Here is a 24,095-nt window from a genome sequence, read left to right on the forward strand (position 1 = left end):
ATTTAAAAGTACAGTAGGACCCCCATACCTGCAGGGGATAAGTTCCAAGGACCTGCTATGGATACTGAAACCATCAATGGTAGCAAACTCTATATACAAGTCCTATACATACCTATTATCAAGTTTAACTGATATATTATGCATAAGTGGAAAATTATCAATTTTTTACTGATGGGAAGCACTTCATGGCTTCTCTTAGGCCTTGTAGAACTGCCAACTTCTCTACTTTTGCACTTAAAGGCCATTATTATGCAAACTAAGGTATTTTTGGGCCACAGTAAACAGTGGATAACTGAAACCATGGATACAAAATCAGTGGATACAGGGGTTCTACTTTACTGTATATGTACTGGAGTCACTGAAGCCAAACTAATGCTTATTACAAGAGTTTATTAACATCTTACAAACAACTGTTTCTATTCAAACAAGTCACATTCACACGTCTCTACTGGTACAAAGTTTTAACACTTTTATTACACCTTTGTGCTCAAATGAGCATTTTATTGTGAAGAGTCTAAGCCATAAGCCTCGTCTTCTGTGTAAGAGCATAATAGTATACAAAGATGGCAGCAATGATAGCCATCGTCTCGGACTGCACCCACGGGCCTCTGTAAGCACCCTGTAATAGAAAAAAAATGAAAATATACATGTTAAATGGGTACTCAAGTATTAAATTTCAAGCAAACAATTACTTGATATAGCAAAATGACTGCTAACCACATGTACTTACTGGATGATAAAGATTAATAGTTGCAATTGGTTGCACAGTCGACGTGTCCTCATTGCCTCGCTGAGCCTGAGAGTAAATAGAATTTTTATGTGATATGGTGCATGTTAGTCCTTTTTTTAAATGGTGGCTCTACTATACGTATAGAATAACATAATAATACATTTCATGAACAGCTACCCACATGGATCCTTCAGCTCAAGGAGTGCTCCCAGAGGCTCAGTCCTGTCCACTAATTGCAGTCCAGTCTTTTGACCACCAAGGAATAAAATTTAATAACTGCATCAGCAAAATGTTCCCAAGGTCTTTAGAAGTTTTTTTTTTTAATTGAAGAAGCATTCAAGTTTGATTTAAGGAAGGAGACATGTCAAGTTCCTTGGATCGCCATTCTCTGGAGAAAGATATTTTGTACAAGGCTTTATCTGGTCGAAACCCAGAACTGTATTCTGAATTGGTTAAAAAAAAAATTCTACAAGTTAAAACTCCCCTGGACAGTTATATTCTTTTATATACTTGACTGAAGTATTATTACATTCATGGGGAAGTGCTAAACCCATAGGGTCCATACAATTAGGAAATTTGAGGCAATTCAATGAAGAGAAGGGCAGCTCCAATTCTTTGAGCCAAGAACCCTGCACTGGCATCGAGGCACTTCCCCTTCGAGATATTTACCAAGACCACGAGTAGGTAGGCAAGTAACCTAATACATGTACTCTCACCTCTGGGTTTAATCCACTACGAAACATCTAATATATCAGGGATGCACAACATGCAGCTCAAAGACTATATATTACCCTCAAGTGCCCCAAATGTGGCTCTTCATATCTTATGTAACAAAAAAAAAAAAAAAAAAAAAAAAAAAAAAAAAAAAAAAAAAAAAAAAAAAAAAAAAAAAAAAAAAAAAAATGAAACTATCACTGACTTGTGATACTGAATGTTTTCCATTACTCAATATACAAACTGCATAGAATACTCAAATTTATTTAGTAATTGAAAAGGTGCATCCCTACAATAAAAAACAAATGTTTAATATTAATGCAAAATATATACAAAATGGATGATTTTGTTTACCTTCCTGAGGGCAGCATAACCTTGATCATCATAGAGCTTAATTGGGCGCTCGCCAGATACTGCGGTGGCTGCATCCTCAACCCAACTTACCTGAAGAATTGTGCAGATTATATTAATATGTTGGCCCATTTATTGAAGCCATGAGAACCTTATGGTAGCTAAACCTCTTAATTGCTTGGGAACTGAAAACAATCAGATTTAATCTGAGGAAGAGGATAATTCAAATTCTTTAAACCAAGGTTTGAATTGCAAAGGGAGGGTTTTGGGGGCAACGCACCCGCGGCCCAGTCTGTGACCAGGCCTCATGGTGGATTAGGGCTTGATCTACCACGCTGTTACTGTTGCCTGCACACAACCCGACATATGAACTACAGCCCAGCTGGTCGGGTACTGACTTTAGGTGCCTGTCCAGCTCCTTCTTGAAAGACAGCCCGGGGTTTATTGGTAATCCCCCTTATGTATGCTGGGAGGCAGTCGAACAGTCTTGGGCCCCTGACATTTACTGTGTTGTCTCTTATCATGATAGTGGTACCCCTACTTTTCATTGGGAGAATGTTGCATCGTCTGCCGAGTTTTTTGCTTTCATAGGAAGTGATTTTTGTGTGCAAGTTTGGTACTAATCCCTTTAGAATTTTCCAAGGGTACAAAATCATGCATCTCTTCTGCCTGCATTCTAGGGAGTACAGGTTGAGGAACTTCAAGTGTTCCCAGTAATTGAATTGTTTTATCTCAGTTATGCGTGCCATGAAGGTTCTCTGTACATTTTCTATGTCAGCAATTTCACCTGCCTTGAAAGGTGCTGTTAGTGTGCAGCAATATTCCAGCGTAGATGGAACAAGCGACCTGAAGTGTGTCATCATGGGCTTGGCATCCCTCGTTTTGAAGGTTCTCACTATCTATCCTGCCATTTTTCTAGCAGGTGTAATTGATACAATGTTGTGGACTTTGAAAGTGAGATCCTCAGACATTATCACTCCCAAGTCTTTTACATTAGTTTTTCACTTTACTGTGTGGTTGGAATTCGTTTTATACTCTGATATAGTTTTAATTTCCTCACGTTTCCCATATTGGAATAATTGAAATTTCTCATCACTGAACTACATACTGTTTTCTGTGGCCCATTTAAAGATTTGGCTGATGTCCACCTGGAGTTTTGCAGTGTCTTCAATGGAGGACACTCATGCAAATTCAGGCATCATCTGCAAAGGAAGACATGGTATTGTGGTTTACATCTGTCTGTCAGATATGAGGACGAGGAACAGGATGGGAGCGAGTACTATGCCTTGTGGAGCATCTTTTCACAGTAGCTGCCTCAGACTTTACTCTGTGTTCTATTTGTTAGGAAATTATAGATCCATCTACCAACCTTTCCAGTTATTCCTTCATCACGCATTTTGTGCGCTATTACACCATGGTCACACTTGTCAAAGGCTTTTGCAAAGTTTGAGTTTTGTTTGTCTTCTAGAGCATTCAGGACCTTGCCATAGTGGTCCAGTAGCTGGGACAGGAGCAGGAGTGACCTGCTCTAAACCAAGTTGCCCTGGGTTGTGTAACCAATGAGTATCTAGATGGGTGGCTATCTTGCTTCTTGGAACCCTTTCAAAGATTTTTATGACATGGGATGTTAGTGCTATCGGTCTGTGGTTCTTTGCTATTGCTTTATTGCCCCCCTTTGTGGAGTGGGGCTATGTTTGTTGTTTTTAGCAGCTATGGGACAACCCCCATGTCCCTGCTCCCCCTCCATAGAATGTTAAAAGCACATGAGAAGGGTTTCTTGCAGTTCTTGATGAACATGGAGTTCCACGAGTCTGGGCCTGGGGCAGAGTGCATGGGCATGTCATTTATCACCTTTTCGAAGTCATTTGGCATCAGGATAATATCAGATTGGTTTGAGTCTACCAAATTCTGTCTCACTCATAAAAGATTCGTTTAGGACTTCGACTCTCGGTCTGATTAGTCTTTCGCTAAAAACCGAGTCATATTGGGACTCAAGAGTAGCACACTCGTTTAGTTTTATTTCTCATTTAATAACTCAAAATAATTTAGAGTGAAGAGCAGTGGCGTGCAGAGGGGGAGGGGCCAAAGGGGCGGTGACCCTGGGCATCCAAATGGAAAGGGGGGGGGGGGGGGGGTGGCATACAATTAGAGGGGGAAATAAGATAAATCAATTTTTGGAGGCTCACCACACTACAGAGGCAGTGGTTAGCCCTTTATTCTTTTAACATGGTGTATCCTTTCTGTCCAGAGAAAATGGTGTGCCCCAATTGAAGATGAACAAGAGAAATTAAAAAAGGAATGTTCAGACTTTGCAAATTAAGATAATGATGGCAGCCATTCAGTTATATGATGAAATTGATTTTGTGATGCTCCTTTGAGCTGGAAGGAATAGCATTCCCCTATCCTAGAGATGCTCTGGAGTCTTTACTGCATTATGGGAGGGAAGTCTTTCCGACAATGTGTGTTTCATACAGATTACTGCTTACAATCGCATTTTCAGTAGCAAATTGTGAAAGGTCATTTTCAAAACTGCAATTAATAAAAACATATCTGAGGTCTTGAATGTCACAGGAGTGACTAACCAACCTGTCTTTAACAAGCACTGAAAAAGAATTTCTCACAGCTGATGTAAAAAGTATAGTAATTCAAGTGTTTTCTGACAGGAGGTATCATTTGGGAAAAAACTTCATAAATTTGGTTGATCTATATTTAAATCGAATAGTGTTTATTTCAAGCTTCATCTGTGTTTACATATTCAAAATATCTCCTTTTCTTACAATATTTTTCAGTACTAGGCTTTATATTCGAGTCTTTGGGGCATACAATCAAGGAGTTGGCCCCGGGCATCACCAGACTTCTGCACACCACTGGTGAAGAGATAAGTGATACAGGTAGTAGAAGGGACAGATCCAGGAGTTTTAAATAGGGGTGGCAATCTGATTTGAAGAGAGAGACTATGGAACTTGAAGCAGTGTGGTTATTATTATTATTATTAATTATTATTAATTATTATTATTATTATTACTACTACTACTATTTAGGGAGCTTTGGGGAAATGGTGGAATTCTGAGTTACATGTACATACTTCAGTCTTGGTGCTGCCGTTAGGTAGCGAAGCATCAATCCTTAGGGAAGTTAGTGTAGTTTAATATGTTTATTATGCACCCCATACCCATCCTGTGGGTGGTAGTCAAAAGATTACAGAGGTACATAATGGGTCTACGGACTGGACACCAAAGTTTTGATAGCTGAACAGGTTACGATGGTAATGAACTAGATCTGGTCACAATCATGACCAAGTTACAAAGGTAATGAGCTCCAGGTAGAGCTGGTCACAAGCATGACAAGGAAAACAAAATTGTTGGGAACAAGTACCTAATGAATAATCAAGCCTGTATTTAACACGATAGAATTCTTGAATGTTAAGTCGAATCCCACTGGAAATAAGGCATTTGTTTATCTTCTTTGGGGTATCCTAGGTTAATTTCTACATATGTATATAATACATAATATACAAGGCCACTGTACAAGTTTAAAGTTGTACAGAAGGCCTAAATAAAAACTTCCTTATGCCTTGCTTAACATATAAGAAAATTATCATTATCTTACTTGATATTTGAGGCCATCAACTGAACGAGCAACACCAACAATCCCATCCACAGTTTCAGCATACAAAGAAATATCCTGAAAAACAAAGTCATAAAAATTTCATCCAAATACAGTTTACTGAATTTTGAGAGTAAAATTCTCAAGAATATCAATATGATCAAAAGAACACTTGAGAAGAAAACACTAGAGCATACTCCAGGTATATTCCAATATAGATTTTACTGTTATATCTACAACTGTTTAACCCTTAAACTGTCCAAACGCAGATCTACGTTCACTCGTGTAGCTCTCCGAACGTAGATCGACGTTTTATTTTACATGCCTTCAAATGTAAAATAGAATGTAGATCTATCGGAGCGCTACGCGAGTGAATGTAGATCTACGTTTGGGCAGTTTAAGGGCTAATCACCAAGACGAAACTAACCTTTGCACCATTGGAACACGATAGCGTAAAATCAGCAATGTAAGCAATTTTTGTTACAATGGTAGCATCCTGAGAGGTAAAGCCCACGGCCTCTACTTGTGCTCCTGTACATGACTCACCTGAAAGGACAAGCGTGTTAATCACAAAAATACTTACAGTAATATCTTAGAAAAATTAATAAACACCCATGAAAATACAGAAATTTACATTAGACTTTTATTGAGGAATTTGTCGAACCAGACGGCCCCTTACTAGCATAGCAAAAGATTAAAAACAGTGTTAAAGATGACGACTTGCATTTCTTGTGGCTCAAGGTCCCCAATGTAAATATCAAGACCCCCAATGTAAATATCAAGGACCCCAGTGTAAATATCAATACCCCCAATGTAAATATCAATACCCCCAATGTAAATATCAAGACCCCAATGTAAATATCAAGACCCCCAATGTAAATATCAAGACCCCCAATGTAAATATCAAGGATCCCAGTGTAAACATCAAGGACAAATGTAAATATCAAGGCCACAAAGTAAATATTAAGGCCCTACTGCAATCTCAAGGTCCCAATGTAAATATCAAGGGACCTAGTACAAATATCAAGAACCCAATGTAAATATCAAGGATCCAATGTAAATATCAAGAGCCCCAGTATAAATATCAGGGATCCAATGTAAATATCAAGAGCCCCAGTATAAATAAAAAGGACCCAATGTAAATATCAAAGATGTCAATGTACATATCAAGGACCTCAATGGAAATATCAAGGACCTCAATGGAAATATCAAGGACCACAATTGAAATATCAAGGACCTCAATGGAAATATCAAGGACCTCAATGGAAATATCAAGGACCTCAATGGAAATATCAAGGACCTCAATGGAAACATCAAGGACCTCAATTGAAATATCAAGGACCTCAATGGAAATATCAAGGACCTCAATGGAAATATCAAGGACCACAATTGAAATATCAAGGACCTCAATGGTAATATCAAGGACCTCAATGGTAATATCAAGGATCTCAATGTACATATCAAGGACCTCAATGGAAATATCAAGGACCTAGATGGAAATATCAAGGACCTCGATGGTAATATCAAGGACACCAATGGAAATAAGTTACCGATTATTTTTGGGGGGGTTTCTCGTATAATAATCTACGTAACTATACTTGTGTATACCTGAATAAACTTAAGAAACCGTATTATAATCAAGGGGAAGCGCTAAACCCGTAAGATTACATCATGAGACCGTAACATGTAGTGCCAAATACTGACACACAAAAATACGGACACATAATAATACTGACACATAATAAAGTACACCAAAATGTGTAATTATATTTTTATGTGCCTAAATATGCTTAGGTTTCACCCGTGCCGGGGATCGATCCCGGTCCCTCGGGGTGTTGACTGAGGGAGTTACCAAAGTTGTTTCTGGTTAATTTCCTTACATTTCTTATTATTTGTAAGATATAATAATACCGCTAGTGTAAAATACACTCAATATTGTACAAGTTTAAACATTTTATCGGTGAAATCTGCGAAGGAAAAACATCCCATTATTACCTTAATTTCAACAAAATCATATTTTTCATGGAGTATTTTTGCTTTTAAGAACCTCCTACGTGTCTCACCATGAACAACAGCCACAAGGGTTATAAATACAGCAATGAGGACCTTCATGGCGCCAGAGAAAGAGACAACAACCTCCCGCCTCGAAGTACAAGCAGCAACTGACAGCTTCAACCTCCAACTCCTTCACTACTGTACAAAGTCAACTAAAAATCACATAACAAACAATATAAACCCTCACATACAGCCTCATGCACTTATTACAATGTTCTTCCATTACTCTGATATAAAATTTATATTGTTAAAGTAAATATTACAGAGGATGGTTAAGCAGGGGATATTTTTTTTTAATAATGTTGGAAAATTGAGGGAATACACGTGTCTGTGATTGGACCATTGTGGAAGGTGATCCACCTCCTGTATCTTGGTTCTTTTTTATTAATTATTTTTAATCAGCTTAATATTAACCATAGTTATGCAGTAGCAATTGACTTTTAAGATTATCTTGTAAAATAATATTTGTTTTGGTTATTTATGAGTATTTAATGAGTAACATATGGGCCCTAAAATGCTGATGTAATGCGTTAAGATAAGATAAGATCAATCTTAATTAATTTAACTAAATGATAATGGTTTATTACCATACAGTAATAATGTTTTAAGATATATATCTATCTAATATACAAATAATGAGCGCCTGTAACATCACCTGGCCCTCAAAATTACTGTACAAATTGCTACTAATGTATCAATTTATTTTCAGAATTTCATGAATAAACTTTATCATCTCTTACAATATTTTAACATAAATAAAACAACAAAAAAATAACTTTGAATGTTTGTTTACTCTGATCAGCTGATCACTCTGGATGTGTGTCCCAAGTCGACTCGTCTCTTATTTTTATGTCAAATCACAATGGATATCAAGGAAAAGTTGATGTCATTCATCGATAAGCAAAAAATCTCCCTCAAGACACCAACTTCACCAGTATTGGGAGCGGAATTTGTAACCTCAGACGAGTTTGAGGGACGAACAGCCGTCACTGCCCAACCCCAGAGAAGAGCCGGTCTCTTGAACCATCACATCTTGACCCCAGAGGCCGAGCAAGCCGTCATAGACAGCATCGAAGCTTTGTATTTTGAGAGCGGTGATGTGGATGTCGGGGAACACGAGCTACTGAAGTTCCCTGACAGCGCCGACGTTCACGTCATCAACGGTATGAGGTCGCGACTTCGGAAGCAGCAGACTATAGTGTCGCGGCGGGTTTCTGACCTCATCATGCAGAAGCAGGGTCTGTGTAGTAAGGAGATGGAACGGGTCACCGAGCTGCAGAGGGAGGTCATTAAAGGTGTGGGGTTGTGCGTGGAGGGTCGCAAGAAGCTAGCCCAGGGTAGGAGCCAGTTCACTTCTGCCAGTCTGGGCATCCTTGCTAACTACAGCAAGAGGCAGAAAATAGCGTGCGTCATAAGGTCGTTGAGAATGATCAGGACGTTGCAAATGACAGATGTGCAGCTGCAGAGTTTGCTTAAGGTTGAGGACTACCCCGGAGCGATTCAGCTGCTGCTGGAATGCCAGAAAGCCGCGGCGACCTTCAAACATTTTACGTGCATTTCGGAGCTGAGCACCAAGCTCCAGGACACCTTGGAAGGCGCCGAGGAACAGCTTGATGTAGCTCTGGCAAAAGTCGCAGCCAATTTTAATGCAGCAAATTATGAGAAGCTTCAAATTGCTTATGGTCTCTTGGGGAAGACACAGACCCTAATGGACCAGCTACACATGCACCTAACCTCGCATATCCACAACTCGGCATTCACTATCATCCTCGGATATGTTGAACTATACAACAGTGCCGGGAGCTGTAACGCTGGGTCGGGGTCATCCTTTTCAAAATTGCAGTACTCGGAGCTATGCAAATACGTAAACGAAGAAAGTTTTCTTCCATGCCTGTTAGATTTAAGCAAGTGTATGTGGAACGTTTTAAAAAGTTACAGAAGTATCATAAAGTGGCACGAGAACGATGGAAAAGTCGCTGAGGAAGATGTCTCATGCAAGGCTGAGAAAGACGTCGAGGCTGCGACTTCTAGGAAATACGCTAAACAGAAGTTAGAGCATGGACTCTACAGAATATGGCAAGATGTTCAGGCCAAAGTGCGGACTTTTATTCTGGCATCTGATCTCTCGCATTTCAAATTTGATGATTTTCTGAGAATATTAGATGTCATTAACAAATTGATCGATGTTGGTGAATGTTTCTGCGGCAGCAAATCTGAAACACTTAACGAATCTATCAAGAAACAGTCCATCAATTACTTTCGCAATCACCACAGAGTAAGAATGGAAGAACTTCACATGTTTCTAGAAAACGAAGGCTGGGAAGCGTGCCCCGTGAAATCCACATTTTCCATATATCAGCTCATGGAGTACAGATTCTTGAAGGGAAAAGATGCGAGTTTCACACAAATTTCTACTCCAACCTCCTCCCCAAGCAAAAAACCAGGTAGGATATTAATATAAGCTATTTTTTTTTCTTAACATGATGGCCGTCTCTCACCGAGGCAGGGTGACCCGAAAAAGAAACGCTTTCGCCATTATTCACACTTTCACTGTCATCAATTACTATACATGTATATTCTATATATAATAATTAATCAATAATTTATGCCCAGAACTTCAGTGTGCCCTCAGAACAATGTATGTACTGTGCAAATTTATATTACAGCCTCTCCTCACGTAGCAATGTAGTACTCATTTACCAACGACTTGGACTTACGCCGGGCACTTTCACCAGTATACATACCTAAATAATGTATATTAGAGCTGATTTCCTCTATTCTGTTTATTACAATATACAGTACACAAGTGTATACACATTTAAAAATATACCAGAAATGTTATAAATGGTGCAAAGGTGACATTAAAACAATATCAACGATGGTTGACACAAACCCACTACCATTATAATGTGCTCCTCACTTTGCGACTTACTCATTTACCGATGTGGTCTTAGGAACGGAACTCCGTCATTTGTGGATTTCCTGAAGAAATCTTATTTAATATTAAGTTTAATAAAGTTATGAATAGTTATTATTAATATTAACAATAATGCAATTGATTAAGTTCTTTACACAAATTCATATACTGTGTAACCCCGAGTGCTTTTGTAAGTGTATTTTTGGGGGTCTGAAACGGATTAATCTAATTTACATTATTCCTTATGGGAATAAATTCGTTCGGTAACGGCACTCGAACAGCCTTCTGGAACGAAGAAAGTTCGAAACTTGGGGTTCCACTGTACATACATGTACAGGCAGGTCCCTCTCTACAGCACTTTGTTTTACAGCATTTTGCTAATACAGCAGTTTTCAATTATACTCATTCTTCATTTATTCAGACTTCCTACAACAAATATATTCACTCACTATAAGCTAAGGAAGAAAAGATTTTAAAGAAAGTAATGTGTGTACTGTCAGAATGATAACAAATTCCCACTACAGGCAGCACACTCCACCAATATTCAAAACTCTAAACCTACTCACCATACAAAACATCCATACTTATTACTGCACCTACTACATTCATAGAACACTTAACTCTGATATAAACTCTCCCCTCAAACATCTTACCAACCTCAACAGAATACATGACCATAACACAAAGCATAGATCACTCTTTGATGTTCCTCGTGTCCATTGCACACTATGCAAAAACTCAATGCACATAAAAGGCCCTAAAATCTGGAATTCATTACCTGTGAATATAAAAGAAACACTGTCTGTTTATAAATTCAAGTATCTTCTCAAAAATCACTTACTCACCCACAACTAAATAAATACTGAATAATTGTATCTCATAAATTGTATCTCATAAATGTTTCTCATTACATATTGTATCTCATAAATGTCTAGCCTGTGACCCAGTCAAACTTTATTTTTTAATTACATTACCTAACAGAATACTCCATTCTACTGATTACACAGCAACACAGTAAATGACCATATGAACTGTCTTTAGATAAGAGATAAGATTTCGTTCGGATTTTTAACCCCGGAGGGTTAGCCACCCAGGATAACCCAAGAAAATCAGTGCGTCATCAAGGACTGTCTAACTTATTTCCATTGGGGTCCTTAATCTTGTCCCCCAGGATGCGACCCACACCAGTCGACTAACACCCAGGTACCTATTTGCTGCTAGGTGAACAGGACAACAGGTGTAAGGAAACGTGTCGAAATGTTTCCACCCGCCAGGAATCGAACCCGGGCCCTCCGTGTGTGAAGCGGGAGCTGTAGCCACCAGGCCACCGGGCCACTCATTTGTGCTAAATTGTTATCTGTTTACAATAATGTTTTTACCACTGAATATATCATTGCTTAGTTAATCTTAAGTTAATTTTAAGCCTGCCCATAATGTTCTGCATACAAGGGGCTTTGGCATGTTGTGCTGTAATAACTGTATTCCTTTGTACTTCACTGTATCATGTTCAAATTAATAAATAAATAAATAAATAAATAAATATATGCATTTTGTAAACCTAGCTTTATTGCTCACTTATTTTATGATAACATAAACACGTTATCACGCTTTTATATGCATTTGAAAGTGAAAAAAAGGCTATGTTTCATTTTATAGCAATAGTTTGGACCCTAACCCTCCAGGCTGAGGGACTGATTACCTCAAACTCTTCCTCTCCTTACGCCTTCCTCTTTGTATTGGACTGATGAAGCCACTGTGTGGCGAAACGTTTCCTGAATAAAGATTCCCATACGTTGCATAAGTGTCTCAATCTTCAGCTTGTTGGTTTTTCAAACCATTCATCATAGCTTGACGTGGAAAGAAAATATCGAACTTAAATTTTATGACTTCTCTTGAATTTCTAAAAAAAAATATTAATTGATTTATGGACAGATCTATGTAATAACATAGAGTATTTTAGGAGATGAAAGTATACCCAATAAGTTATGGCCCAGATGACTTTAATCATTTTATTTCTTTTCAGGAATTATCACTGAAAAGAAGGATGTATTTGACTTGTTCAGTAGAGAGAGCTCTCCATTTGATATTGCTGCTGAAGAAACGATAGAAGAAGACATTATGGCAAATGGGGAGACTGGTGACCCGTTGAATCTCAGTGATGATGACAGTGATGAAGATGTCCCAGATGAACTCAAGAGAGATTTCGTTGACGAACAAACTGGAGATGCTCCCCAGCATCATCTAAAACGGAAATTAGATCATGGCAAGGTATCATCGAGAAGTTTACAATTACACAAACAAATTGATTATGATTACACAAATAAGTAATCACACACTATGTGACTAGTTAATGGTGTAAGTTGAACCAAAACGTCATCACAAATGAACCGAAACGTCATCACAAATATTTTCTCATATGTGCGAGTTATTTGTGTATTGTTTCTGTCACTGTATTGTGCCTTTTTGTTCTTTACGTTTACAGTTAAGTTTACTGGATTACTGCTCATGTAATACAGCAGATATAAGTAAAATACAGTGGACCCCCGCATAACGATGGCATCACATAGCGATTATTCCGCATACCGCTTACTTTAATCGCAAAATTTTTGCCGCGCATACCGATTAAAAACCCGCTCACCGATTTTCGTCCGAGACGCGTCCAATGTGCGCCCTCAGCCAGCCTCACATGTGCCGCCCGTGCCATTGTTTACCAGCCAGCCTCCGCGGTAACATCCAAGCATACACTCGGAATATTTCGTATTATTACAGTGTTTTCGGTGCTGTTTCTGGAAAATAAGTGACCATGGGCCCCAAGAAAGCTTCTAGTGCCAACCCTGTGGTAAAAAGGGTGAGAATTAGTATGGAAATTAAGAAAGATTTTGAAGGGTTTGGGGCTAACCCTGAGAAGCCTATGCCAGTTGTGGAATCCATTGTGCCTACTTCAAAAATTAAGGAAATGTGTGCACAGTGGGTTGAACTGCAAACCTTTATGGATGAAAATCACCCTGACACAGCTGTTGCAAGCCGTGCTGGTGACTATTTCAATGACAATGTTGTGGCCCATTTTAGACAAATCGTAAAGGAACGGGAGGTACAGAGCTCTATGGACAGATTTGTTGTGCGACAGAGGTCCAGTGACTCTCAAGCTGGTCCTAGTGGCATTAAAAGAAGAAGGGAAGTAACCCCGGAAAAGGACTTGCTACCTCAAGTCCTAATGGAAGGGGATTCCCCTTCTAAACAATAAGTTCGACACTCTCCCCTCCTCCCATCCCATCAATCATCACCAGATCTTCAATAAAAGTAAGTGTCATGTAAGTGTGCATGCCTTTTTCAGTTTGTGTGTATTAAAATTAACATTTCATGTGGTAAAAAAATTTTTTTTTCATACTTTTGGGTGTCTTGCACGGATTAATTTTATTTCCATTATTTCTTATGGGGAAAATTCATTCACATAACGATTATTTCGCATAACAATTACCCCTCTTGCACGGATTAAAATCGTTAACCGGGGGTCCACTGTACATTGATAGGAATGATGGTTGCAAAACTTTGATATAAGTCAAAGATCAATTGGTGAATGCTGTAATGAAATGGAGAGTTCTCTTACTCTATAGATTCAAGTAGGTACCTTGATACTGATGAAGGGATCTTGATGTAGGGAACTGGAGCTAACTCTCCCTTAGATCAAGCCTAATTACCTCCTCTTTTTCAGGTGATTTTAATACAGTAAATTTACTTGCAGACACCAATTGTGACCAATACAACATTGACCATCTTAAGACTTATTGGCAAGTATATCCAGATGATGAGATTACTGCAACCCATAGCCTTTGATGTGATGGTCTGCCTCAGTCATTTATTTGACTACTACCTCTACAGTGTATTTACATTCTTCGGGGCAAGGTAATATTTTTTTATTTGAATGTCGGGTTCAGGTGACCTGACATTCACATTTTTGTTCTTTATTTCTGAAAATATTAGAAATCATTTCAGTTCTGGAGGTGGGAAGTATAGTGCTTGTACTCTGAAGGATAGGTGGGGATGTTGCAGTTCTGGAGGTGAGAAGTATAGTGCTTCTACTCTGAAGGATAGGTGGGGATGTTGCAGTTCTGGAGGTGGAAAGTATAGTGCTTGTACTCTGAAGGATAGGTGGGGATGTTGCAGTTCTGGAGGTGGGAAGTATAGTGCTTGTACTCTGAAGGATAGGTGGGGATGTTGCAGTTCTGGAGGTGGGAAGTATAGTGCTTGTACTCTGAAGGATAGGTGGGGATGTTGCAGTTCTGGAGGTGGGAAGTATAGTGCTTGTACTCTGAAGGATAGGTGGGGATGTTGCAGTTCTGGAGGTGGGAAGTATAGTGCTTGTACTCTGAAGGATAGGTGGGGATGTTGCAGTTCTGGAGGTGGGAAGTATAGTGCTTGTACTCTGAAGGATAGGTGGGGATGTTGCAGTTCTGGAGGTGGGAAGTATAGTGCTTGTACTCTGAAGGATAGGTGGGGATGTTGCAGTTCTGGAGGTGGGAAGAATAGTGCTTGTACTCTGAAGGATAGGTGGGGATGTTGCAGTTCTGGAGGTGGGAAGTATAGTGCTTGTACTCTGAAGGATAGGTGGGGATGTTGCAGTTCTGGAGGTGGGAAGTATAGTGCTTGTACTCTGAAGGATAGGTGGGGATGTTGCAGTTCTGGAGGTGGGAAGTATAGTGCTTGTACTCTGAAGGATAGGTGGGGATGTTGCAGTTCTGGAGGTGGGAAGTATAGTGCTTGTACTCTGAAGGATAGGTGGGGATGTTGCAGTTCTGGAGGTGGGAAGAATAGTGCTTGTACTCTGAAGGATAGGTGGGGATGTTGCAGTTCTGGAGGTGGGAAGTATAGTGCTTGTACTCTGAAGGATAGGTGGGGATGTTGCAGTTCTGGAGGTGAGAAGTATAGTGCTTCTACTCTGAAGGATAGGTGGGGATGTTGCAGTTCTGGAGGTGGGAAGTATAGTGCTTGTACTCTGAAGGATAGGTGGGGATGTTGCAGTTCTGGAGGTGGGAAGTATAGTGCTTGTACTCTGAAGGATAGGTGGGGATGTTGCAGTTCTGGAGGTGGGAAGTATAGTGCTTGTACTCTGAAGGATAGGTGGGGATGTTGCAGTTCTGGAGGTGGGAAGTATAGTGCTTGTACTCTGAAGGATAGGTGGGGATGTTGCAGTTCTGGAGGTGGGAAGTATAATGCTTGTACTCTGAAGGATAGGTGGGGATGTTGCAGTTCTGGAGGTGGGAAGTATAGTGCTTGTACTCTGAAGGATAGGTGGGGATGTTGCAGTTCTGGAGGTGGGAAGTATAGTGCTTGTACTCTGAAGGATAGGTGGGGATGTTGCAGTTCTGGAGGTGAGAAGTATAGTGCTTGTACTCTGAAGGATAGGTGGGGATGTTGCAGTTCTGGAGGTGAGAAGTATAGTGCTTGTACTCTGAAGGATAGGTGGGGATGTTGCAGTTCTGGAGGTGGGAAGTATAGTGCTTGTACTCTGAAGGATAGGTGGGGATGTTGCAGTTCTGGAGGTGGGAAGTATAGTGCTTGTACTCTGAAGGATAGGTGGGGATGTTGCAGTTCTGGAGGTGGGAAGTATAGTGCTTGTACTCTGAAGGATAGGTGGGGATGTTGCAGTTCTGGAGGTGGGAAGTATAGTGCTTGTACTCTGAAGGATAGGTGGGGATGTTGCAGTTCTGGAGGTGGGAAGAATAGTGCTTGTACTCTGAAGGATAGGTGGGGATGTTGCAGTTCTGGAGGTGGGAAGTATAGTGCTTGTACTCTGAAGGATAGGTGGGGATGTTGCAGTTCTGGAGGTGAGAAGTATAGTGCTTGTACTCTGAAGGATAGGTGGGGATGTTGCAGTTCTGGAGGTGGGAAGTATAGTGCTTGTACTCTGAAGGATAGGTGGGGATGTTGCAGTTCTGGAGGTGGGAAGTATAGTGCTTGTACTCTGAAGGATAGGTGGGGATGTTGCAGTTCTGGAGGTGGGAAGTATAGTGCTTGTACTCTGAAGGATAGGTGGGGATGTTGCAGTTCTGGAGGTGGGAAGTATAGTGCTTGTACTCTGAAGGATAGGTGGGGATGTTGCAGTTCTGGAGGTGGGAAGTATAATGCTTGTACTCTGAAGGATAGGTGGGGATGTTGCAGTTCTGGAGGTGGGAAGTATAGTGCTTGTACTCTGAAGGATAGGTGGGGATGTTGCAGTTCTGGAGGTGGGAAGTATAGTGCTTGTACTCTGAAGGATAGGTGGGGATGTTGCAGTTCTGGAGGTGGGAAGTATAGTGCTTGTACTCTGAAGGATAGGTGGGGATGTTGCAGTTCTGGAGGTGGGAAGTATAGTGCTTGTACTCTGAAGGATAGGTGGGGATGTTGCAGTTCTGGAGGTGGGAAGTATAGTGCTTGTACTCTGAAGGATAGGTGGGGATGTTGCAGTTGTTGGGTCATTTAAATTGTAATGTCTGTGCTCTTCCAGAAAGACTTGATGAAGAATGGGTTACATGTAGACACCTTAAGATATTATATTAAATAGAAAATTTAATATACTGTACTAGGAGTATATTCATCTGTATCTTTGCAGGTATAAAGGGAATTTATACAGTCCATAATTAGTATTTATGGACACGTACAGTTTTATTTTTTAACTTGACAACCATCTCCTACCAAGGCAGGGTGGTCCAAAGAAGACAACACATTCACCATCATTCACTCAGTTTCTGCCTTTCCAGAAGTGTGCTGATATCACTATCAGATTACCCTATAGACACAACACCCCACCTCTCCTACAAAGTACAGGGACTGCCCTTCTTTTTCTTTTTCCCGAGTCATCCTACCTCTTTGGGATATGGCTGATTGGCTTAAAATATTATTTATATGGAAAATATTTAACTACAGTACCCTATAATGTGTAGTTCACCTGACCTGTGCTTTTTTTCACCTTATCAAAAAGGGGAGAACTGGACCAGAATCCCAGTCGGCGGCTACGAGGATCACTCAAGAGAATACAAGACACACTGATCCTCAACCCTGAGGCATCCCAAGATGATCCCTCAGATAAGGATAAGGTTAGAGCTCTTCTTTATTGTTTCTCATGATATTTATCCTCTTTATTGCTATTACGAATATTTGTGGATACAGTGTAACTTGTAAATGGTCCTTGTCATACCAAAACATTGTTGTAAGCTTCTCTCTCTCCTATGTGTCGGTTATTTGTGTATTGTTCCAGTCTTTTTGTTCTTTATTTCTGGATGAGTTTTAAAATGTATTTTTGAGTGAGTTAAAAAAAAGTAGGAGCAACAAATAAAAGTGGAGTTAGCAAAGAAACAAGAGATAGAAAGAGAGAAGAGAAGGGAGGAGGATGGACTGAGTGTATCTACAGAAGATGCCTTCCTTTCCCATTATATTGTAAAATGCCCTAAACTTCAGAACACCCATGACCCTGATTCTTTTTTTCCCTTCTCCCTCTTCCCCTTTACTCTTTCCTCTTTCTCCTTTGGGTTTTCTTTCTTCTGCCTTGGGTGTTTGGTCCATTATTCTTCTTCCTTCTGCGTTCATGTTCCTACCCATTGTGGGCCCCTAGCTCCCTTGCAGTGCTCCTCTTTCTTAGTCTTTGACTGACTCCACTGCTATTACTACTATCTCTACCACTACCTCTCTTCTTCCTTTCCTACTACCTCTCTTGTCCTGTCCCTGTTTGCTGGCCTATATATACTCCTTCCTTTTCTCCTTTTTGTTAGTGTGACTTTGTAAATGGTCCAAGTTGGACCGAAACATCGTCGTAAGCTCCTCTCTCCTATGTGTGGGTTATTTGTGTATACCTCCCATTCTTAATCAGTGTATGGCCCCAATGAGTTTAGCACTTCCTCATAATGATGATAATGTCAAGCAATCTTCAACAGGTGCAGAGTCCATCTTTGTCACCAGTGGTGGACATAACATCCTCAGCAAGTATTTATGGCTTGCCAGTGCGAGTAGCGGCGGTGGAGAGCCTGGCTTTCCTCGCAGTTCAGCTGGAGGCCTTACACTGCCATATTGAACCCCTCATTCCTCAGCAGCGAAGAACCTTTCTCCAGCAGTTCTACACAGGCACTGTTAAGATTACTCCTGAGGTGGGACATTGCTCTACTAATGTTTATTTTCTTGAAAATAATACACAGGAGGGCTCCACTCATTTTTGAGAGCTTTTTTACTTACATGTTAGCCTAAAATTATGATTTCTTGGTGACTATATATATATATATATATATTATAGGTAGTAGGTTGGTAGACAGCAACCACCCAGGGAGGTACTACCGTCCTGCCAAGTGAGTGTAAAACGAAAGCCTGTAATTGTTTTACATGATGGTAGGATTGCTGGTGTCTTTTGTCTGTCTCATAAATATGCAAGATTACAGGTACATCTTGCTACTTCTACTTACACTTAGGTCACACTACACATACATGTACAAGCGTATATATACATACCTCTCGGGTTTTCTTCTATTTTCTTTCTAGTTCTTGTTCTTGTTTATTTCCTCTTACCTCCATGGGGAAGTGGAACAGAATTCTTCCTCCGTAAGCCATGCGTGTTGTAAGAGGCGACTAAAATGCCGGGAGCAAGGAGCTAGTAACCCCTTCTCCTGTATATATTACTAAATTTGAAAGGAGAAACTTTCGTTTTTCCTTTTGTGCCACCCCGCCTCGGTGGGATACGGCCGGTGTGTTGAAAGAAAGAATATATATATATATATAATATTATATATATATATAATATATATATATATATATATATATATATATATATATATATATATATATATATTTATTATTTTTTTTTTTTATTATCACACCGGCCGATTCCCACCAAGGCAGGGTGGCCCGAAAAAGAAAAACTTTCACCATCATTCACTCCATCACTGTCTTGCCAGAAGGGTGCTTTACACTACAGTTTTTAAACTGCAACATTAACACCCCTCCTTCAGAGTGCAGGCACTGTACTTCCCATCTCCAGGACTCAAGTCCGGCCTGCCGGTTTCCCTGAATCCCTTCATAAATGTTACTTTGCTCACACTCCAACAGCACGTCAAGTATTAAAAACCATTTGTCTCCATTCACTCCTATCAAACACGCTCACGCATGCCTGCTGGAAGTCCAAGCCCCTCGCACACAAAACCTCCTTTACCCCCTCCCTCCAACCCTTCCTAGGCCGACCCCTACCCCGCCTTCCTTCCACTACAGACTGATACACTCTTGAAGTCATTCTGTTTCGCTCCATTCTCTCTACATGTCCGAACCACCTCAACAACCCTTCCTCAGCCCTCTGGACAACAGTTTTGGTAATCCCGCACCTCCTCCTAACTTCCAAACTACGAATTCTCTGCATTATATTCACACCACACATTGCCCTCAGACATGACATCTCCACTGCCTCCAGCCTTCTCCTCGCTGCAACATTCATCACCCACGCTTCACACCCATATAAGAGCGTTGGTAAAACTATACTCTCATACATTCCCCTCTTTGCCTCCAAGGACAAAGTTCTTTGTCTCCACAGACTCCTAAGTGCACCACTCACTCTTTTTCCCTCATCAATTCTATGATTCACCTCATCTTTCATAGACCCATCCGCTGACACGTCCACTCCCAAATATCTGAATACGTTCACCTCCTCCATACTCTCTCCCTCCAATCTGATATTCAATCTTTCATCACCTAATCTTTTTGTTATCCTCATAACCTTACTCTTTCCTGTATTCACCTTTAATTTTCTTCTTTTGCACACCCTACCAAATTCATCCACCAATCTCTGCAACTTCTCTTCAGAATCTCCCAAGAGCACAGTGTCATCAGCAAAGAGCAGCTGTGACAACTCCCACTTTGTGTGTGATTCTTTATCTTTTAACTCCACGCCTCTTGCCAAGACCCTCGCATTTACTTCTCTTACAACCCCATCTATAAATATATTAAACAACCACGGTGACATCACACATCCTTGTCTAAGGCCTACTTTTACTGGGAAATAATTTCCCTCTTTCCTACATACTCTAATCCTGAGCCTCACTATCCTCAAAAACTCTTCACTGCTTCAGTAACCTACCTCCTACACCACACTTGCAACATCTGCCACATTGCCCTCCTCTATCCACCCTGTCATACGCCTTTCCAAATCCATAAATGTCACAAAGACCTCTTTTTAGCCTTATCTATATATATATATATATATATATATATATATATATATATATATATATATATGTGTGTGTGTGGAGAGAGTATATATATATATATATATATATATATATATATATATATATATATATATATATATTTTTTTTTTTTTTTTTTTCAACACGTAGGCTGCTTCCCACCGAGGCAGGGTGACCCAAAAAGAAAGAAAATCCCTCAAAAGAAAAATACTTTCATCATCATTCAACACTTTCTACCACACTCGTGACATTATCACTGTTTTTGCAGAGGTGCCTAGAATACACAGTTCTAGAAGCATAAACATATAAAGATACACAAATATATCCCTCCAAACTGCCAATATCCCAAACCTCCTTTAAAGTGCAGGCATTGTACTCTATTTCCAGGACTCAAGTCCGACTATATGAAAATAACCGGTTTCCCCTGAATCCTTCACTAAATATTACCCTGCTCACACTCCAACAGATCGTCAGGTCCCAAGTACCATTCGCGCTCTCCATCACCCTATCTAACACGCCACGCACGCTGCTGGAAGTCCAAGCCCTTACCCACAAAAACCTCCTTTACCCTCTCTCTCCAACCCTTTCGACGACCCCTACCCCCGCCTTCCTTCCCTACAGATTGAGGTGCTTCCATGTCATTCTACTCAGATCCATTCTTCTAAATGACCAAACCAATTCGGGCCAACCCTCTTCTGCCCCCTCTGACTAATACTTTATTAATCACACCTTTCCTAATTTCCACACTCCGAATTTTCTGCATAATATTTACACCACACATTGCCCTCAAACAGACATCTCCTCCTGCCTCCAACCGCTCTCCTCGCTGCTGCAATACCACCTGGAAGCTTCACACCATATAAGAGTGTTAGAGGTTTACTATACTTTCATACATTCTCCTTTACCTCCATAGATCAAGTGACTGCATGCCTCAACGCAGATCACTTAATTTTTTCCTTCATCACCTACATTAACCTCATCCTTCATAAATCCATCCGCCACTAACTCCCAAGTATCTGAAAACATCTACTTTCCATACTCCTCCTCCCACCTGATATCCAATTTTTATCTAAATCATTTGACACCATCACCTTACTTTTTCTATGTTCACTTAAACTTTCTACCTTACACACATTCCCAAACTCATCCACTAACCTTTGCAATTTTTCTTTAGAATCTCCCATAAGCACTGCAGTATCATCAGCAAAAGTAATTCAATAATTCCCATTTGAATCTGATTCACACTTAATCCCACCCCTCTCCCAAACACCCTAGCATTTACTTCCTTTACAACCCCATCTATAAATATATTAAAACAACCATGGTGACATTACATCCTGTCTAAGACCTACTTTACCGAAGTAGTCTCCTCTTCTACACACCCCAACCCGAGCCTCACTATCCTCATAAAACTCTTCTTTTACAGCATTTAATAACTTACCACCTATTCATATACTCTCTGCAACATCTGCCATTGCTCCTCTATCCACTCCTCTATCATATGCCTTTTCTAAATCCATAAATGCAAAAACTTCCTATCTCATCTAAATACTGTCACATATATTTCAATGTAAACACCTGATCTACACATCCCCTACCCATCAAAACCTCCTTTGCTCATCCGCAATCCTACATTCTGTCTTACTCTCTCTAATTCTTCAATTATAACCCTACTGCATAATTTTCCGGGTATACTCTGAAAAGCTTATTCCTCTATAATTTTTACAGTCTCTTTTGTCCCCTTCCTTTTATATAAAGGGACTATACATGTTTCTGCCAATCCCTAGGTACCTTCCCTTTCATATACATTTAAGTTAAACAAAAGTAACAACCACCTCATTTATAACATCTGCTTAATATTTATATCATATCCCACTGTCTAGCTAGTTATCCTTATTTTGACTTAATGCTCTGCTTTCTAATGCAACATTTTATATCTGCTTTCTTTTACTAATATAAAACACCACTTAACTGGTAGTGAAACAACAAAGCTTAGCTTCTTCTTCAATATTTAGTGTTCAAATATTCATCTAACTAACACTGTCCACATCATTAACTTATTTTGACTTGACAAACGCAACTGCTGAACTATCTCAAAAATATTATTAAACTTAATAAATTTTTCCCATCTGCATCCATTCCTTCTTCGTTCACTTACTTCTTAATTATGGTATCATTCGGTAGCTGCTTGCGTAAAACTTCTATAAAGGCATTTTTGATCAACACCCTTACTTACACCCACCAAACATCTTCTTCTAGTCTTCACCTCAAGGTACAAACTCTGTTATCAAACATTATTAAATATCACTGGATTGTTGCCTGACATTGCATCTCTACCCAGCTACACTGCAGAACAGGTCAACTTAGCTTATACACTTTCACCTCCTCTACTTGTTGTTGCCACCTTCCTTTTCCCATCTACTTACTCTAACTGTAGCTACAACTAAATAATGATCCGATATATCAGTTGCCCTCTATAAACATGTACATCCTGGAGCTTCTACCCATCAACCTTTTATCCACTAATACATAATCTAATAAACTACTTTCATTACGTACATCATACCTGTATATTTATTTATCCTCTTTTTCATAAAATATGTATTACTGATTACCAAATTTCTTTCTACACATAGCCCACCCAAAGGCCCCATTTACATTTCTTACCCCTGGCACCTCAAATTTACCTACCACTCCTCCATAACATTTTTACCACTTTAGCATTAAAATCCCCCAACCACCATTACCTCACACTTGATTCAAATCTCCCCCACGATTCACTCAACATTTCAAAATCTCTCTCCTCTACACTTCTCTCTTTCTCCAGGTGCATACACGCTTATTATAAACCTTCCATGCGCCAGATCCAATCTTTATTTTACTCCACATAATCCTTGAATTAATACATTTATAGTCCCTCTTTCCTGCCATAGCTTATCCTTCAACATTATTGCTACTCCTTCTTAGCTCTCTAACTCTATTTGAAACTCCTGACCTAATCCCATTTATTCCTCTCCACTGGAACTCTCCCACCCCTTCAGCTTTGTTTCACTTAAAGCCAGGGACATCCAGCTTTTCTCATTCATAACATCCACAATCATCTCTTCTTATCATCTGCAATATCCACGCATATCTGTGACTTCACTTTGACAATTTTCTTCTTCTTATTCTTTTTAGTAATCTTTACAGGAAAAGGGGGCTACTATCTATATATATATATATAGAAAGAGTAGTATATATATATATATATATATATATATATATACATATAATATATATATATATATATAAATACATATAATATATATATATATAGAAATACATATAATATATATATATATAAATACATATAATATATATATATAGAAATACATATAATATATATATATAGAAATACATATAATATATATATATAAATACATATAATATATATATATAAATACATATAATATATATATATAAATACATATAATATATATATATAAATATATATAATAATATAAATATATAATATATATATAAATATATA

At 39.4% G+C, this 24,095-nt stretch overlaps 2 protein-coding genes across 2 annotated transcripts in view; one reads left to right on the forward strand and one right to left on the reverse strand.

Annotated features, from left to right (window-relative positions):
- Positions 1–376: 376 nt before the first annotated feature.
- Tapdelta (Translocon-associated protein delta) lies at positions 377–7,597 on the reverse strand. Its single transcript, XM_070104323.1, has 6 exons — positions 7,465–7,597; positions 5,829–5,947; positions 5,405–5,479; positions 1,799–1,888; positions 731–796; positions 377–619 (listed from the first exon to the last, which is right to left on the reverse strand). Exons 1-6 carry the CDS (start codon positions 7,511–7,513, stop codon positions 515–517), a joined length of 504 nt encoding a protein of 167 aa, XP_069960424.1. The 5' UTR covers positions 7,514–7,597; the 3' UTR covers positions 377–514.
- A 648-nt stretch (positions 7,598–8,245) lies between these two features.
- Vps50 (vacuolar protein sorting 50) overlaps positions 8,246–24,095 on the forward strand; it is a 27,274-nt gene continuing 11,424 nt past the window's right edge. The window contains exons 1-5 of the mRNA XM_070104324.1: positions 8,246–9,900; positions 12,397–12,641; positions 14,116–14,276; positions 17,332–17,446; positions 18,281–18,490. Of these exons, the coding sequence (XP_069960425.1) occupies positions 8,319–9,900; positions 12,397–12,641; positions 14,116–14,276; positions 17,332–17,446; positions 18,281–18,490 (2,313 nt within the window). The 5' untranslated portion in view covers positions 8,246–8,318. The remainder of the gene's footprint in view (positions 9,901–12,396; positions 12,642–14,115; positions 14,277–17,331; positions 17,447–18,280; positions 18,491–24,095) is intronic.

The sequence above is a fragment of the Cherax quadricarinatus genome, chromosome 91, assembly GCF_038502225.1.
Source record: "Cherax quadricarinatus isolate ZL_2023a chromosome 91, ASM3850222v1, whole genome shotgun sequence".
Lineage (NCBI taxonomy): Eukaryota > Metazoa > Arthropoda > Malacostraca > Decapoda > Parastacidae > Cherax > Cherax quadricarinatus.

Excerpts from the sequence above, each read along its gene's own strand:
- Tapdelta (XM_070104323.1), bottom strand. The coding sequence starts at position 7,513 with ATGAAGGTCCTCATTGCTGTATTTATAACCCTTGTGGCTGTTGTTCAT. Across the intron at positions 1,889-5,404 it reads TTGATGGCCTCAAATATCAA|GTAAGTTGGGTTGAGGATGC; the intron begins GTAAGATAATGA and ends ACAATTCTTCAG. Across the intron at positions 620-730 it reads CTATTAATCTTTATCATCCA|GGTGCTTACAGAGGCCCGTG; the intron begins GTAAGTACATGT and ends TTTCTATTACAG.